Here is a 20011-nt window from a genome sequence, read left to right as displayed (position 1 = left end):
CATAATTATCCATGGACAATTCAGAGTCAACCACATTGGTGTGTGTCTGGAGTCACATGTAAGCCAGACCAAGTAAGGACAACAAAGTTTTTTCTCTAAAGGACATTAGTGAACCAGATGGGTTTTACAACAATCAACAATGGTTACAGGTGCGGCCCGGTGGCTCTGGGGTTACCACTGCAACCTCACAGTGCCAGGAACCCAGGTTTGATTCCAGCCTCAGCTGGCTGTCTGTGGGGAGTTTGCACATTCTCCTTGTATCTGTATGGGTTTCCACTGGGTGCTCCAGTTTCCTCCCATAATCCAAAATGTGCAAGTTAGGTGGATTGGCCATGCTAAATTAGAGTCATAGAGATGTACAGCACGGAAACAGACCCTTCAGTCCAACCCATCCATGCCGACCAGATATCCCAACCCAATCTAGTCCCACCTGCTCATTCCATACACGTACCACCCTCTATGTGAAAATGTTGCCCCTTAGGTCTCTTTTACATCTTTCCCTTCTCACCCTAAACCTATGCCCTCTAGTTGTGGACTCCCCAACCCCAGGGAAAAGACATTGTCTATTTATCCAATCCATGCCCCTCATCATTTTGTAAACCTCTATAAGGTCACGCTTCAGCCTCCAACTGGGTGTTATAGCTCAAATCCTCCAACCCTGGCAACATCCTTGTAAATCTTTTCTGAACCCTTTCAAGTTTCACAACATCTTTCCGATTGGAAGGAGACCAGAATTGCACGCAATATTCCAACAGTGGCCTAACCAATGACCTACACAGCCGCAACATGACCTCCCAACTCCTGTACTCAACACTCTGAACAATAAAGGAAAGAATACCAAACGCCTTCTTCACTATCCTATCTATCTGCGACTCCACTTTCATTACCCATAGTGTTCAGGGATGTGTAGTTTAGGTCCATTATCTATAGGAAATGGACGGTTACCGGGATAGGTAGGGGAATGGATCTGGGTGGGATGTTCTTCAGAGGGTTGGTGTAGACTTGTTGGTCTGAATGGCCTGTTTCCACACCATGGAGATTCTATATTCTAAATATATAAACATGTTCTTATTCAAGATTTGATTATTGAGTTCATATTTCGTGAGGTGCTTGGAATGTTCCAGAACATTTGCTTGGGATTCCGGGTTACCAGTCCAGTGACATTACTACTACATCACCACTTTCCTATCCTTCCAGTTATTTAGTGCACTGTTGAGAATATTATTTCCTTCATAACATTTAGCAATCTAAATTAATGGGCCAAAGTATCTTCATCCCAGTAAAATTACGCAAGGGAATAAAGGAATTACAACCTTACAGTGGCATTTTTCTCACTGACCTCTAATTACTCAGTTTCAAACTCTTCATCCTGAAACCAAACCATTATGACCAGAAAGGTTCTACAGTAGCTTAGTTATTAGGTTCTGAGTTCAGTTTTTGAAACGTTGGGAAATTGACTTCATTAAACATGATCATTTGTGTGAGGCAGAGGCAATGGTAAAAATATTAAACCAGTGTTTTGTATCTGCCCCCACTAACAGAATGGATGGTACGAAACTTGCAATTAAACAAGGAGAAGGAGGTTATGGATACAACAATAATAGATTTGGTGTATTAAAAATGTCTATGGCACCAAATGTTGATAAATACCATGATCTCTATGGAATGCAAATACCAGAAGAACTGATTACAATCTTAATCCTCTTTAGGGTAGTCGAGGATTGGAGGTTTGCTAATGTTATCCCATTATTCAAGTAAGGGGAGAGGGATGTTGCTTAGCATTATCAACTCAAAACTGGTCATCCATGAGACATTCTTGATTATTCATAGCTTCAGAATTATATTCACCCACAATCTATTTAGGGTGGTATGTTGCCTCAGTGGTTAGCACTGCTGCCTCACAGTGCCAGGGATCCAGATTCAAGTCCCACCTCAGGTGACTGTCTGTGTGGAGTTTGCACATTCTCCCCCCTTTTTCTGCATGGGTTTCCTCCAGGTGCTCTGGTTTCCTCCCACAATCCAAAGGTGGGCAGGTTAGGTGAATTAGCCATGCTACATTGCCCATAGTGTTAGGTGCATTGGTCAGGGTAAATGTAGAGTGAAAGGGGAATGGGTCTGGGTAGGTTACTCTTCAGAGGGTCGGTGTGGACTTGCTGGGCCAAAGGTCCTGTTTCTATATTGTAGGGAATCTAATCTAATCTAATAACCTCATGACCTGGCCGAGCTCCCTTTCTCCATTACCACCAATTAAATGTGTAACAGCAGCACCAGCCATGACTGAAACAAAGAAGTGTCTATCCATTGAAGTTACATCACATGACTACTTGCATACAAAGCAGCATAAGGAGTCATGAATAGCAGTGGACAATTAAACAACTCACTGGAAAATGAGATTCCATAAATATCCCCAACATCAATCTTGGAGTAGCCTAGCTCATCAGTGCAAAAGACAAGATTGAAACATTTAGTATCTATCTTAAGCCGAGTGTCAAGTGGACGATCAGTCTTAGCTTACTCCTCAGTCTCGAATGTCAACTTGATTCACTCCATGTAATAATAAGAAATGGCTGAAAATACAAAATACAGCAAAAGGTATAGGGCTGTGATCACATTCTGGCAATAGTACTGAAGATTTGTGCTCCAGTACTAATCAAGCCCCTCGCCTAGTTGTTTTAGTAAATTACAACACTGGCATTTTTCCAACAATGGGGAAGATTGCCCAGATATGTCCTGTTCATAAAAAGCAGGGCAAATCCAACATGACCTCTCTGTGCACCCTCAATCATCAGCAAAATGACAAAGGGTGGAATTGACAATGCTTTCAAGTAGCACTTACTAAACAATAACTTGCTCAGAGATGCTAAGTTTGAGTTCCTGCAGGCCATCAGCTCCTGACCTCATTACAATCCTGGTCCAAACATGGATAAAAGAGATGAAGTGAAGGTGATTGGCTTTGACATCAAAGTAACATGTGATGGTGGCACCAAGGAGCCCTAGCAAAACGTGAGTCACTAGGAATTTGGGAAAACTATGCATTGTTTGAAGTCAACTCAAAGGAAGATAATTGTGATTATGCAAGGCCAATTGGCTCAGGCATAGGACATCTCTGCAGTAGTTCCTCAGGGTAGTATCCTCAGCCCAAATATCTTCAGCTGCTTAATTAATTACTTCCACGCCATCATAAGAACAGAGGTCAGATGTTCGCTGATGATTGCACAATGTTCAACCCCATTCACAACTCCTCAGATACTGGTGCAGTCCATGTCCAAATGCAACAGGACCTAGACCACATTCTGGCTTGGGATTTTAAGTAACATTTGCACCATACATTTCACTGCCATCTACACATGTGCCATGCAATGACTATCTCCAATAAGAGAGAATCTGAGTATTTCCCTTGATATTCAATTGTGTAATCACTGCTGGATTGCCCCTCTATCAATATCCATTGACTAAAAACTGAACTGGACCAATTATATAAATACTGCACTTACAAGAGCAAGTGATAAGCTGTAAATTCTGTGGCAGATACTTACCTCTTGACTCCCCAAAAAACTATTGTCCATCTGTAAAACACAAGTCAGGAGTGTGATGCAATACTCACCACCTGTGTGGATGAGTGTGACTCCACTATCATTCAAAAAGCATGTGCCATCCAGGAAAAAAACAGCTTGTTTGATCTAATAGCTTCAGCATTCACTCACTCCACCTCTGACCTCAGTAGTACCAGTGTATACCATTTATGCATTTCAATAGCTCACCAAGACCCATTAGATTGTGCCTTTGAAACCCAAAGGCCTTGAAAGCCTCTACCAACTTGATGAATAAGTGCAACAGAAACATGATGGACCACTGTCTGTAACAGGCCCTCTCCAAAACACACACAATCCTGACGAGGAAATATATCGCAGTTCTTTCATTGCTGCTGGGTCAAAATCTTGAGACATCCTCCTTAAAAGCACAATAGATGTCTGCATTACACAGGCCGCAGTGATTCAAAGAGCTGTAGCTCAGCACCATGTACCTAACAGCAATTGGAGATGGGCAATAAATGCTAGCTTAGCTATCAACAGCCAGAATTTGAATTTAATGAATTTAAACAAACAGGAAACTGTAAATTGTCAGCCTAACAACAAGATTTTAAAGTTATTTGAAACTATTATCAAAAGCAAATCAAACTTCTATTTGAAAAGGTATGAGTTAACCAAGGAGAATCAGTATGAATTTGTTAAAGACAATCTGTGCATAACAAACATGATTGAATTCTTTAATGAAGTCATATTTATGAAGTAGACATGTATGGACTGATGTTTCCTAAGGATCAATTTGGGTTCATTACTCATGTCAATTTTTTATAAATTACTTTCAGGAGCAACCTTATGAAGTTTGCAGATAATATGAAACTTGGATAGTTAACAGGGTTGAGGGTAGTTATAGGTTTCAGGATCACATCGACAGGTGGTGCAATATGTAGGAGCATGGCAGACAGAATTCAACAAGTTAGAAAGGATGAATGGAAGACTGACATGGAAAGATAGTATTTTATAAATGGCATAATCCTGTAAAATGCAGCTGAGTAGAGAGGTCTTCGTATTCATATTCACAAATCCTTAAAGCTGGCATGGGAAGTCGATAAGTTGGTTAAAAAAGCATGTAGATTACTTGGATATATAAGAAATAGCAATGAATATAAAAACAAAGAGGCCTTGCTGAAACCTTGTCAATCAGTGGTTATCCTTCAGTTGGAGTATTACATACATTTCTCGCACCACATTCCAGAAAATATGTAAACACTTTTGAAAAGATGATGAAGCAAGGAAACAGTGATGGGTTACCAGGATGTTAACAGGGTTGAGTAGCTTCAGTTTTGTGGAAAGTTTAGCAAAATTAGGACAGTTCTCTTGAGACAAAGAAGGTTAGTAGTTGCCCTGTTGAATATATTTCAAGTTGATGAGAGGTTTTGATTAAGTAGGTGGAGAAAAGTCATCCCTCTGGTGAGTGAATCAGCAACCAAATGTCATTGATTTAAAATCATTGGCAAAAGATCTAGAGGGCAGATAAGATTTTTTCACTATTGGAGAGTTAGTGGGAGCTAAATGCTCTCCCTGAACAAGTGGTGAAAGCCAATTACATAAAAGTTGTTAAAAGTGAGTTGGATACTTACTTAAGGATGAGGGGTTTGCCAGGTAATGGGTAAAAAGCTAGTGTGGGAGTAAATATTGCTGCTCTTTCCATAAGCCACCACAGCCATAATGTGTGATGGCCTTCAGTTTCCTTAAGTTTCTCTGACTCTATGATTTGCAAATTAAATATTTTGTTGTAAACATTGAACTGATGCACTAATATTTATCAGAAATGTGAATTTCCCTCTGTTAGTCACTGTGGCTTTCATATGACTCTAGGCTTATGCTTTCTAGACAACTAGAGATGGAGAATCCATTCTAACAATTAAAGTTTACAATGCTTTGTCTGCTGAAGTTTGAGAATTTTTTATTGGGTGTGTGCACTTCTTGTCTGCAGACAGGGGAGAAAATCACAAGAGATCCTATTCATAATCACTTTCAAGTGACTCCACTTCAAGTCTAACTCAGTGAAAACTAAGTATAAAAAGGGAATTAGCTAAGGTTCCTTAATAGACAACTAACCTGCCAGCACTCATTGGTCAGACTCTCACATGAACAGTAATTATGTGAATTGTAAGTCAAAGGGCACATGACCCAATAATTTGAGGAAAATAAAAGAAAAATACTGAATAAAAATATTAACAGCAGTTCAGTCAAGTAGACTTCTTTTGGTTCAACATTCCACAGTGAAGCTCAATTATAGTTATATCCCTTTTAAGACATTTTACTGATTATACAGTGGTGATGCAAAGATTTGTACATTCTGTAAACTGAGGACTTAATAAAACTTTTTACAAGCTTGCAAAACAATCTACCTTAAATCTGAAAATTATGGCCCAAAATTTCTAATCTCCAGAATGACAGAGATAGGACACAGAACTCAAGATTTTATTGGAACCCTATGAAGGTCCAATGACTGAACTCTGTGATAATTGCCTAAGACGTTTCTACTTGCATAGGGCATTTGCTCCCTGGTACCTTTTGTAACTGAGATTCTGTATTGTTTCTGGAATATTTGCCTGAATAGTTACCCAGAAAATATTAGACTGATGAAAACTTAGTCTACCTCCTGAAGTAACACGCCAATGACAATACCCACTCCCACCTCTCTCCAATTGCCCCTCTTGACTTGGATATAGAAAAGTTTGAGTGATGATCCAAAAGCGGTTGCTGCTCTGCGGCAGATCAGGATCAAAATATGTCATTTCAAATGGGAATTGCCAAAAGCAGGAAGTGGATTTTAACTCGCAGCTGGTCTGCAAATGGAAAGCACACTAGTGATTTAATTTACTGCCTGCCTGCGACGGAGCGAGGTCAGGATTTTAATCACAAGCTTCATTATCATTCTATTGACCACTGCCTCTGGGAAAATCCTGCAGCCCCTGCCAAATGATTGGCCTGAGAGTAGGAATGGATCAGAGCATTTGGTGAGAGTCTTTTGAGAGATGGGGGTTTAGGGAAATCCAGGGCAGGGAAAGCCACAGCTTCTCTTGTAAAACACTCAGGAGCACTCCAGCTGATTTTAATGCCATAAAGGAAGCCTTTAAAAATGATCAATCTGGGCTTCTTCGTCGTCTTGGTAGATCTTCTGTAGGGGTCAGCTATCGCTTAGTTGGCAGTATTCATGTTCCTTGAGCCAGAGGTTACGGGCTCAAATCTCACTTTTTGACTTGAGCACAAAAGTCTAGACTCTGCAGTACCTGACTTGTCATTGCCTTCCACTCCAAAAATGACAAATGTATTCCTAATCTCTGATCCTGTATACACCCTGTACCTCAATCCTGTATTCTCAATCCATGCCAATATGTTGCCATCAATGCCATATGCTTTGATTTTGCACAATAACCTCTGAAATGGGACTTTTATCAAAAGCTTTCTGAAAATAAATCACTCCTACTGGTTTTCCCTCCCCGGCTCTACTAATTTTGTGCTGATATAACTCGCATTTTTCTAATTTAAACTTCATCTACCACTCCTCGTCCCAATGACCCAAATGATCAAAATCCTGTGGTATTCCGAGGTAACTTTCTTCACTGATCACTACACCTCCAAGTTTAGTCTTATCTGCAAACTTGCTAACTATACACCCTATGTTCACATCCAAATGATTTATATAAATGACGAAAAGCAGTGCACCCAGCACCGATCCTTATGGCACACTGCTGGTCGTAGGCCTCCAGTCAGAAAAGCAACTCTGCATCACCTCCCCCTGCCTTCTATCTTCGAACCAGTTCTGGCTAGAACTTCCAAATGGCTTGTTCTCCATGTATTCCTGACATCTATACAAATAAGTATCTCTGTAATTTGCTTTTGGAGTATATATTCTCAATACTTTGCTAAGTATTAGAGATTCCAGCTGTGCATTGTGATTTGACTTTACAATATTGCTGAACTTATGCGAAAACTATATCACATTTTATAGTAGTTATCAGTATTAATCAGTAGATAGAACCTGTTTTCATCTGCCCTTCCGCCAGTACTGCCTGAAATTGTAGTAATTCAGAGAAAAAGTTGATTCATTCCCCATTTTGCCTCTAAATGGAACCCAGGTTTCCTCTGATGACTGTCCCCAGTTGTGCCTGAAGAGGGCACAGTGATCTAAATATAATGCAAATGAATGTCAGAGTTTGCAGTCAATACATACCTTGACAGCCTTTGATGGTATAATTCATAGGCAGACTGTCCCACTACAAAACTGAGGCTACTGTAGCCTGAGTGCTGTTTAGAAATTATTTATCTGAAGAAAGATGCTGATTTTTGTTTTCAGTTTTTTGAATAAATGCCAATTTGCAGGTTAAGAACTGATAATGTAAGAGAACTAGAACCTCCTCGGTTGATCAGGTTGATCTTTACTATTGCCGATTAAATCTTTATTTTGGTACTTGGTATGAGTCTAAGGCATCAGTGTGTGTGTATACAGCGCTAAACCTTGGATCTTTTAAATTCAGATACTCAGAATAGAATAGAATAGAATAGAATACCCTTTGTTGTCCTGTGTACATCTTTGTAGGAGTAAAGTGAAAAGCTTTTACAATGTCTGCCTCTTATAGTGACATCTTAGCCACAACTACCTAGGTACAAATGTTGGATACAACCGAAGAATAAAACTAGTTGCATTACTTTAGAGTTTAAAAATAATTTAAAATAGGACATCATTAAAAGGTTGACATTAAGTAAGATAGGACATTTCAAATAAACATTACATTATAGCATCTCAGCTCAGGGCCTCTGCATGTGATCTAACTACCCGCACCAGACTGCAATCCAACACTTAGCCCCGCTCTGCTGTAAGCCTCCATTCCACTTGCACCGGCACTCAGCTGCTTCAAGATAAGTTCCACGATCGCTTACCCCTCGTCGGCCTCCGCCCTGTGCGCTGCTCCGGGGTTGCTTCCCCACTTTGCTCCATGGCTCACTGCCCACACCTTTCTGGTGGTAGCAGCCCAGGCGCTACTCCAGGGCTCGCTACTCAGCTGTTCCAGGGTTCGCAGCCCATGCGCTGCTCCAGGACTGCTTCCTGGCGCTGATCCAAGGCTTTTAGCCCAAGCGTTGCTCCAGTACTTGGTCCTCTTGGTGTTCTGGGGTGCGCAGCCCACATGCTGTTCCAAGGCTTGCTGCTTGCACTGTTCCAGGGATCAGTAACTCAAATGAAGTGAATCTATTATCAAACTGAGAATAGCCATTGCACGGAGACATGTAAACGTCAACGGGTAACTACATTGTTAGAGGATGCACTTTCTAACATCATGGTGGTATTACTATTAAAATAATATGAATAAACCCGCACTCAGACTGAGTTTCTCTAGTTCAGATTTTCATAAGCAAGGAGATTCGGTTTCAAGACCAACCCGCACCAGGAGTGTGTGATAACATTTCTGAACAGGTTACTTCGAAGTTATCTGTAGTGAAGTACTCATTTTATTGACGTGTAGTCAGGTGTGAAGGTTAGTTAGATCTTCTGGTCCCAATGCAGTGTCTGTTTCTCTTATGAAATGTACCATTTGTGGTTTTATATGCCCAGAACATAAAAATAAGGGTTGTTCCTAGCATGGTTAGGAATTCTGAATATTTGTATTTCACTCCATTAGTGATTTATTTTTGGCTGCACTGACATAGGAATGATTTTGATTTTTAGTTATTTCATATATTGTATCAATTCAAAATTTTAAAAACACAAATTATATTAATTCCAAAGTGTTGTCTTTAACTTGTATTTCCATGAACCATACATTGTATGCATATAAACCAATTAAATCTGATGACAAATTAGTACACAAAAGATCCTCATTATCCTATTTTTGTGATTATTGTGTCTCTAACAAAATATATTAATTTACTTGATAGTTCTAGAATGAGACATTTCCTAAATATATTTGTAACACAATGGTTGTGATTTTTTTTCTATACTTCTATAGATTAGCATAATGGTTTTGAAATTTGACTATTCTTGGGAGTAAAAAATGATTTTTGCTTTTCCAGTAAATTGAAATAACATAAAGTTTCATTATTCTGGTGAGGGGATACTTGTAAAGGCAGAACTATGTTTACAAATTAAGAAATACACCACATTCATGGAACATGAGAACAAACAAAGATTATTTTCATTTAGTGATTATTTAGATGTAATAACATTGTTCATGCCTCAAGCTATGATTTTTGTTTCTGTCAATAATCTTCCTATTTGCTTCTAAGCCTCTTGATGTGTGGTACCCGTATTTCCTCTAACTTTGCTTGCTTCTTGCTACTGCAAGAGTCAGAAAATCCACAGCAAACCTACATTTCACATGCTTAAGTAACATGAGTTTTTGTTGGTAATGAGTTGTAATTGCTGTGAAGTTTTTAGTAGTTTTGCAGATTTATTTAGGGGTGTCATACATGCTTCCACATCTGCATCTACATTGTCACTGTTATGGTATTTTCTTTCTGTCTGTTTCTTCCACAGGAGTTTAACAAGTAATCTTCCCAATGTGAATCTACCAAATGTGAATCTCCCCAAAGTACCAAATCTACCAGTTAACCTCCCACAAATGCCTAGTTTTTCTGCTTCGTCATGGATCGCCAATATATATGATGCTGAGTGTGTATTCAATACACGTTAGGTCTGATTTCTCGCTTATAGTAACCTGGCATGAATCTGTCCTTTATTTCGTTGTTTGCAATTAAGTAAGTAGGCAAGAACAAATTAAAGCAGAAATGATTCAACCCTTCAGTGATGATGTCCTTATTATTTTTCACAATAAAAATAATCAATAATCCATTTCCATACTTAGAAAGTTAATATTACGTTTTCCTCATTTATAAATATTTTCAATATTTGCAATTTGGAACAAACATTCTTCCCCAAATTTTGCAAAAATATAACTTGGAAACCTGTACCTAATAAAAATCTAACTCAAAGATGTTTGCCTGTATTGAGAGTAGAAAATTCTCTCAGCAGTGTTTTTCATTTTCATATATAGCCAATATACAACTCAGCAGGTCTCACACAACACTGATGAATTTATAAAACTATGCAGTTCTAGCACAGCTCCTCTGTGGTTGCAAGCCACATCTTTGCCATACCAAGCATGTAAACATCTCATTACACTACTCAGTGTCTGACAGATTATCAAAAGTACCTGGAGAAGCTTTAATATTGGTTATGCTAAGGCAGAATTCAGCACTCCTAAATCTCAGTGAGTGAGAAATGATATCCAGTGGTTTAACTACACTAGTGTTTGGCTGCTAATAGCACTACTGTATAAATAGGAATTATTTATACAAGAAACAGAACAAAAGGTTTAGTTTTCATTTGCAACAATGGTTGATGCCTTATAATTTTTGCATTTTTGTAAATGCCCCTGATTTGAATTATTTAAAAGGAAACATTTTAACAAAGTGATGTGTAAAGTTGTTAACATGAATGCACATTTAACAGTTTAAATGTGTTTAAATTGCTCAAAGCACAGGATACGGCACTGCAAAGTGGAATCATTCCAAAAACAATAAAAAGCATTTTCATGCCGGGTTGACTATGTGGAAGACTAGTTTAGGAAATGCGCGAAAATGGAAAACATAACTACGTTTCCATTTTCCTCTGTTTGCATGCTGTGTGATAGTTTGGAAAGATATGGATCAATCATTACAGGAAAGCTAAGTTCACAACCACAATGATACCTAATTATAGTTCACCCCATTCTCATTACAAGGCTCTCTGTTTTAGCACTACCTCAGATTTTAGAATACTGAATGATGTCTCTCAATTTACTTGCAATATATATTATATTATGAGACCTTTATAGAAATCATTATAACACGCACAGAACTGGGCTCTTGAGATTTATTTTGTTAAGGATGGAGTGTACTTTTTATAGTGCTTGAGAGAAATTAGACTAATAGCACATGGAGTTTATAATCCTGGATTGTGTGGTTGTATTCTTGGTTCTCCAGAAGTATTGACTTTAAACATCAGTATGCTCACAGAAAGTGCTTTGTTGTGACATGGATATGTTATGTCAAAATTAAGTAGATTACAAAATGTTTGATGCTATATCTTTCCAATGGAACTGGACTATTTCCAATCTTTCCAATGAAATATTTCCAAAGCCTTTCACACGGTAGATAAATGACTCGAACGTAATTTCAGTATACTGCTGATAAAAATCCCCAAAACAAAAACCTCTTAGGAATATGTTCCTGTCACCACAGAGTTCCCACAAGGTGAGGGTTACCTTGGCATGCTGGGATATGGTCTCATCCCACAGTAGCTTTCTCCTCGCTCTGAAGCATTCATTACTTCAGTGCAGCTGGCATCCATCACATTGGAAACGTACGCTGCCATATGTTGTTTCTGAAGATGATGCCAGCATTAATGGTAATGCATGGTGTGTACAACATCTAAAAAAAAAAGTACAGTGTTGGCATTAGTGGTTTGCGAGGATGCATTTTATGAGACAAGAAAATGTGTTTCAAATCTCACAGTGAAGCCAAGCTGCTAGAAATCTGAATTACTTGGGTACATATCACCAAACGGTATTGGTCATTATTAGCCTCCATATTCCGATGCTTTTCAGGATTTTCTAAGGAGATGCATATTCGAGTATTTCAAAACTATATACATAGAATGGCCCAAAATATGACAGCTATTGGCTGAGGGGCCTAAATTGTTACAGGTCAAGGGAATAGCAAACCCTCGCCCACCACTAGTTACCACTAAGCCACCTGATCCCCAGCAGCTAGTTGTTTTTGTTTTTGAAAGATATGTCAAGTATGCATGAAATCACAACACAAAATAACCACACGTGGTTATAATCCCAGGTTACTTTTTACCATACACTTTTAATTAATTGACTTGTTCTCCACAATTTCTAAAACTTTTCCTTTGCAGTTGGATGAATTCTTAAGTGTTTACATAGCATGAGACTACAAGCCAGATAAGGTGTATGATAAAAAAAAATCCAATCTCTGACTGTGGAGACCTTATGCCCAACATTCTTCCTTTGCTTAAGACTGCTGTGCACCCCAGGCATTGAGTTACAGTCTCCATAATTGGTGTCAGTGGCCTGACACTGTTTGTGATGAATATTTTTCCTCTTTTTTTCAGCAATGGCTCAGGAACATCAGAAGATCTGTTCTGGAAGTTGGATGCTCTGCAGACCTTCATTAGAGATCTGCATTGGCCAGAGGAGGAGTTTGCAAAACATCTGGAGCAAAGACTAAAGCTCATGTCCAGTGATATGATTGAGTCATGTGTTAAGAGGTTAGCCTTTCTTCAAAGCAATGGAAAACAAATCCAACAAGTATTCATCTGAGACCATAATCCCTATTTAATGAATTATCATAAGATTTAAGTATGGTTAGCAATTGCACATTTAGAAAGAAAGATGCCTTTGCTATACTACAGCAACATGCTTGACATAGCCTGTCAGTCAACAACTGCATGTTATGTTTTCACTAACAAATGAAATATGATTTGCATATTGCATAGGAATGTTCCCTAATAACATAGGGCAGAAGTGATTAACTTGGACGTGGAAGAGACTGTGATTAGATGGGGTAGTGGTAGAATACTCAATACCTGCCACTTTGCCATATCCATAGAATTAAGTTCTGACAGAAAAGTTCATGTTCACCCTTCCAACCCCAACACTAACTGAAACCCGGAGGCTTATTAAGGATTGGTCAAGAGCTTCACTGGTTGCTGCTGGAATTACCACACTGCCTGATTGGAGTCTGATTCTGCTAGCCTTTGCTGTTCCTTCACTGGCTGTGCAGCTGGGGAAGGGTGGGTCCCCAACTCCTCATCAAGATTCCATCACTAGTTGGAGAAGTGGCTGAAAGATGAGGTTAGAATCTTAGGAGTGGCTCAACCAGTTTCATTCCAGGTAAAAGTAAATGACTATAATGATTAATATATTCTAGACTGGAATATGCAAAAATTAGGAAGATATGTTTGAATGTCATTTGCAATTAAGACTTTTCCTATAAAGCTCTGATGAATACATAATGCAAATAATTAACATTTTTGAATAAAAAGTACTATTTGTATGCTTATAAACATGCTCCTAACAGATGGCCCCTGACACTACTTCAGATTTCAAAACAATCTCTTCTTTGATAGGACTAGGATTGCATTTGAAGCCAAGTTACAGAAGACAAGCAGGTCAACAGATTTCCGTGTCCCACAGTCAATATGCACCATGTTTAATGTGATGGTGGATGCCAAGACACAGTCCACAAAGCTTTGCAGCATGGAGGTGGGCCAGGAAGTAAGTTAACACTTTTCCATGAAAATAATTATTTTCGGTTAGGTGTTGACAGTATAATTCAGAATCAATTGTAACACATTATTCCCAAATTATAACTTATAAAACAAATTAATAATACATCATATACAGATGCATATTATTCTGTACAGTACTTTAAACATTAGAGTATGTTCTAATATAGCTATTTTAATCCTTTTGAATATTAAAGTTGTGCTAGAAGTATCTATATCGATCAGTCTCTCTAATTTCATTCTGGAATAATATGACATTGAATTGGAGAAACATCTGCAACAATTTAATATTCGTGAATTGTCAGAATTAATAGAAAAATGTGTTTCATATAAAAGCATTTTCAGTTCTCCTCTGCAGCAATGTTCTATCGATATTAATTTAACTTATGTTTCTTTGTAGACATTATTTATGTAATTTATTTATTGGAAGATTACACTGATCTCCCCTTGCTAACTTTGGGGTTCATACATGGAAGGCACTTACTTGAAGCAAGAATTCTGCAAATGTCCAATTTCGATACTTACATTCAAATGCAAGCATTTGAAGGGTCAAAGTCAAGGATGAAATGAAAATCCCTGAACTATTTTAATTTTATTCAGATTTTAAATCAACAACCATACAGCACAGAAAGTGGTCAGTCAGCATGTTGTACCTGTACTGGCTCTTTGAAAGAGCTATCCAATTAAGTTGCACGATCCAACTTTTCCCTATTACTGTAAAAGACCATCACCTTTCTAAAGTTGCCATGGCATTTGCTTTCATCGACCTTTCAATTAGTGCATTTCAGAGCATCTGCAGACCTCACTTTCTCCTCGACCATTTCAGATCTTAACAACCCTCTGCCTCCTTATTTCCTTTTAATTCTTTCATAAATTATTTAATGCCATCAAGTGACCAAAACAGTTTTCCACCACTTATACTCTCAAAGCACTCAAAATTTTTGAATGCATCCACTAAGTTCCCCTAAATCCTTTATCCTGTAAGGAGAACAATACCAGCTTCTGTTATTCCCTCCACCTAAATGAAGAGCCTGTCTGATCTTATCCTGGTAATCTTCCTCTGCACCCTCGCCAAGGTCTTGGTATCCTTCCTAAAATGTGATGCCCAGATTTGTGCACAGTGCTCCAGCTGAGGTCTAACCAGTAATTTGTCAATGTTAATCATAACTTACTTGTTTTGTATTCTATGCCCCTATTTACAAAGGCACAGTTATGAAGCAAACTGTAAAAAAAAAATCCTTGAAATTCTGTTGGGGTTGTTTTAATCTCACAGCAATGACATCAAATGGTTGTTTTCACTATTTGTTTGGTATGTCTGCCAGTCCCCCATCACATTTCCAGTGGGGGACTGAGAAATGCCAGGGAACTAGAGCACTATGAGTTTGAGGATAATAATTTCCTTGCAATAATTGATAGAAAACCCTCATTGAATGATGATCTATAATCAGATTTGCTCATCAAACCTTTCATTATTCCAAACTAATTGAAGCTAATTAATACTCATAATTAAAAAATCATCTGTGCATAATTCAAGTTATATTAAATATGGCTTAATTTCAAAGCAGAGGTATAATTGTGCCATTGTTCAACTGTTAAATTATAGATTAGGTACTTAGTTGTAAAATACGTATTTGGGAAATTGAACCATTGTTGTCAGTGCTAGTTGCCTATCAGAAACATGTTATATCCTGGAGGAAGCAATTCTCACATTGAAAGACCTTTCTGGAAATTAATAGGTAACTCTGCACATGTCATACTGTGCATTGTCTTCTCGATTAAATGTTGATTTGTGAATTACTTAAGCATATATCAATTGTAATTTATTTGAAATTATTATTGAGACCAAATTATTAGGATAGTTTATATAGAAACACAGAATAATTTAAATAAATGAGGAACTGTATTTTAAAACTTATTTTTAATCATTTCTGCTGATTTAGTATTTATTTGACTATTGTTTTCTAGGCCATATATGGATAATAGTATGCAAACACTTAAGACATGTTTATCAGAAATGCTAACATTATTTTGCAGGAAACGATGTGTGTTATTATTAAAGAGAGCAGAGAGAAGCAAGCAGACTAATTATTTGATGTCAACATCACACATTGTAACTGTAGGGTTAGCTTCTTCAAGCTTACTCAAAGAAAGCACATGGCATCATTAGGTCTTAGGTCTTTGCCAGTAGTTTCCTGTAATTCTGCTAGAGATGCATAAATGTTGCCATTAGAATGATCCAAGCCTGCTTCTTGCTTGCTGTCAGTTATGCACAAGGCTAGGTTTTTAGCAAGTACCATAACTGGTCTGAAAATTCCACACTGTGTTTGAAGATGATCAAGAGGAGGAAAAAGCTGTGTACATTTTCTTATAGATGAAGATTTGACATGTTTAGGCCAGTGTGTTGTTTTAAAAGTAAGTGCCCCATTTTGCCCATGTGATTCTGTTTTTTTTTCAGCGGCAATACCATTCTAAAATTGATGAGTTAATTGAAGAAACTGTCAAAGAAATGATAACTCTCATGGTTGCAAAGGTACAGTACAAAATGGCTTTTTGTGAAAACTGAAATCTTAATAAGGCACACTTAAAAGTTAAATCTGTATAAAATTTATTGCAGGCAATGTTTAATATTGGTCATATTAAATCTAAGATAGCAGCCAATTTCATAGATTTCACCACATTTAAAATGTGATGCCTCAACTGTCAGTTTGACGGAATGATTACTGACTATAGGGGAATCTTTATAATTGTTGCTAAGTGCTGCTTGGTTGATGTAAAACACATCACCATTACAGTGAAGCATTAATCGATATTTCAAAGTGTAATAATGAATTTCAAAATCATACTGTCTATGTTCCTATTAGTTGCTTTGATTCAGTTAGAGGAAATGTGTAGACAAAGAGTCTATTTAGTAATGTAACTGAACAATGGTCATAATACAATTGGCCACAATTTTATTCATATGGAAATTAATGTTATCATTTGCAACAATATGGAAATTAATGTTGTCATTTGGGGCGGCACGCTGGCTCAGTGGTTAGCACTGCTGCCTCACAGCACCAGGGATCCAGATTCGATTGCCACCTCGGGCGATTCTCCCTGTGTCTATGTGAGTTTCCTCCCACAATCCAAAGTGGTGCAAGTCAGGTGAATTGGCCGTGCTAAATTGCCCATAGTGTTATGAGCATTAATCAAGAATAAATATAGGGTAGGGGAATGGGTCTGGGTGGGATTCTCTTCAGAGGGTCAGTATGGACTTGTTGGGCCAAAGGACCTGTTTCCATACTGTACGGAATCTAATCTAATCTATTGCAGTTTATTGACAATGTTGGTAGCAAATCACAAAAGTTCAATTAAGGACGTAGGTTAAACCTTAAGTTGGCAGGTAATGATTATCTATGTTATGATTTGAAGAAACAGAACCATTAAGCCTAAATTGGTTAATGTGAATCTAATATGATTTTCTATTTAGTTTGTCACTATTTTGGAAGGAGTACTGTCCAAACTATCCAGATACGATGAAGGGACTCTCTTCTCATCCTTTCTGTCATTCACTGTAAGAAAAATATCTTTCTCTTAATTTATTTTTCTCAGAATTATTTACAAAATATAAAAATTGTCATTTATTTTTGTTCATAAAAAGTATATTTGGAAATATTCTCAGTAAATGCTACTCCATTTGTATTGTAGGGTCTACAGTAGAACCTCTAGTACACAAACTCTCAATATCCCAACTTTCTGTTTATCTGACAGAATTGGTGGAACAAACCGATGTATGAGATTTCATCTTATCTCAACCTTGCTAACCTTACCTCACAAGAAAGACTAAATTTAACTTGTGCTGTTGTGTTGACGTTTTCTCCATTAATCTCCATCTTTAATGTCCAGCCTAGTGTATAATATATACATGTAAACCTACTATAATCTGAAGATTTCTGCAGTCCACTTCAATCATGACTTTTAATGAACATTCCATTTCACTCATGTTTAGTAATGCAATAAGACATTTGCTCAGATATTCTGAGGAATGCCATTCACAGTCAGATTGCCACCCCACTCCTCTTTTGTTGCATTAGCATTGAACTCCACATTCTTTTGCCAGCAATTCTGATCCTGGCTCCTTCAGAAATCCAACAGTGCTGGATAGCCGGATGGGAGTCGAGCCTTACCCACTTTTTAATAGCGGTAAATGACATGTGTGATTTAAATGCTTAGTGGTACATCCAGCCACCTTGACAGCTCTTGTGAAAGGATAAGTATGAAGGTTAGTAGGATTAGTGAGTCAGCTGGTTAAGGGGTTTGGGTGCCAGGCACATAGTGTGCCAGGTAGGTAGCATGCCAGGAAGTAGCGTGGTGGGTTAAAGAATTGAGCGTTTGTGGAGGTCATAATTGCTGAGGGTGGTAGAGTGGTATGTCAGGTCCAGCAAGAAGGAAGGGGTAGGTGTTAGATCCTGAGTGAAGTGAGGATATCGGCTCTGGCGACAATGGTGGTATCATCCATAGTGGTGTCATGCCAGTGCAATAGTGGTGTCATGCCAGTGCATTAGTGGTGACATAGAGAACCTTAGAGTCATATAGCGTAGAAACAGGTCCTTTTTCCCCACCTTGTCTATGCTGACCAGCAAATGTCAAACTACACTAATCTGCACTTAGTCCATACGCTACTATGCTCTGGCATTTTAAGCACTCATCCAGATGCTTTTTAAATATTGTAAGAGTATTTGTCTCCACCACCCTCTCAAATACCACATGCCATGTTTCTACCACCTTCTGGGTGTATCTCCTCTAAATCACTTGCTCCCCACCTTTAATATGTGTCCTCGGTCTTTGACATGTCTGCCATGGAGAGCAGATTCTCACAATCTACTCTGTTACATCTCTCATGATTTTGTATACTCAATCAGATCCACCCCTCAGCCGCCTCCGCTCCAATGAAAACAAACCCAACCTATCCAGTCTGTCTTCATAACTGAGATTTTCCATTAGCAAGTTTGGAGAAGATTTGTAGTTCAGGTTGAGGTTCTGGATATAAGTTTGCTCGCTGAGCTGGAAGGTTCATTTTCAGACGTTTCATCACCATACTAAGCAACATCATCAGTGAGCCTCTGGTGAAGCCTCCCATTTTCCAGCCAGTTTTAGTGGAGGCTTCACCGAAGGTTCGCTGATAATGTTACATAGTATGGTGATGAAACATCCGAAAATGAATCTTCCAGCTCAGCGAGAAAACTTACATCCAGAGACTTTTCATTCCAGGTAACATTCTGGTGATCTCCTCTGCACCATCTCCTTCGAATAGTGTGGTAATCTGAACTGTGCACAGTATTCCATCTGGGGCCTGACCAATGTTTTGTAAAGTTGTAAAAGATGTCTTGCATCTGGCAGGAAGTGGGGGAGGTATTGGATCCAGCAAGTGGGGATTGGGGGGGTGTCAGCTCTGGTGCTGCGGGGGAAGCAAAGGGAAGCTTGGATCAGCAGGGAAAGAGGCTGTCATGCCCCAATTGAAGGGTGGTGTGGAATCGTATTGGGGAGGGAGTCGTCTGTTCAGGTGGGGTTTGTTGTGTGAGGCCTGGGGGCTGTAGGGGAAGTGTATTTGGGGTCAGTGAGTGTGGAGTTTGGGGTCATTTAATAATCACGCAGGAGTTAGACCGAGATTTTAGTCCTCTAATCCTTTCTGGAACACTGGTTAACTGAAGCAGGATTCTCCGAATTCTCTGACTTTCAGGAGGGTTCTAGATGCAGTGGAACTTCAGTTTCTCAAGCTGTTCCTGTGAAGTTAACTGTGTCTGTGATTCCACCTGTTCCTAATGTGTAACTCCAGACCCAGCTGCTCCACCAACTGCCTGGCTATTGGAATATATAGACCATTATGTTATAGTGATTTTTTTTTTAATATCTCGAAAATTACTCGGTGATTTAAAAATTTCTGTGTGTATTCAGTTTAAAAATTACTTTTTCATCTTCCTTCTTTCTATTTCCTTTTGAAGGTGAAAGCAGCTTCCAAATATGTGGATGTTCCTGTAAGTCTGACTATAATTCTAACAGCTTCTGAGTTGATTGCAGTTAACCCCTGAATTCTGAAGCATGCAGATGCTTGGCAATGAAGAATAGGTTGCACATTTTACTTAATTCAAGT

At 38.5% G+C, this 20011-nt stretch overlaps 1 protein-coding gene across 14 annotated transcripts in view; it reads left to right on the top strand.

Annotated features, from left to right (window-relative positions):
• cadpsa (Ca2+-dependent activator protein for secretion a) overlaps positions 1–20011 on the top strand; it is a 598940-nt gene that overhangs the window by 470371 nt on the left and 108558 nt on the right. For 8 of the 14 annotated variants that reach the window (XM_087994403.1, XM_087994397.1, XM_087994393.1 and 5 more), the window contains 6 exons: positions 10066–10200; positions 12706–12861; positions 13723–13870; positions 16337–16411; positions 17351–17434; positions 19863–19895. In XM_087994403.1, coding sequence (XP_087850529.1) covers positions 10066–10200; positions 12706–12861; positions 13723–13870; positions 16337–16411; positions 17351–17434; positions 19863–19895 — 631 coding nt within the window. The remainder of the gene's footprint in view (positions 1–10065; positions 10201–12705; positions 12862–13722; positions 13871–16336; positions 16412–17350; positions 17435–19862; positions 19896–20011) is intronic. The other 6 variants (XM_087994398.1, XM_043708249.2, XM_087994400.1 and 3 more) reach the window with 2 other exon arrangements.

Source organism: Chiloscyllium plagiosum, unplaced genomic scaffold (assembly GCF_037043375.1).
Source record: "Chiloscyllium plagiosum isolate Xiang-an unplaced genomic scaffold, Cpla_swu_hap1 HiC_scaffold_14, whole genome shotgun sequence".
Taxonomy (NCBI): Eukaryota; Metazoa; Chordata; class Chondrichthyes; order Orectolobiformes; family Hemiscylliidae; genus Chiloscyllium; species Chiloscyllium plagiosum.
Note: the sequence above shows the minus strand (reverse complement) of the source record. Positions and strands in the feature narration are given on the sequence as shown.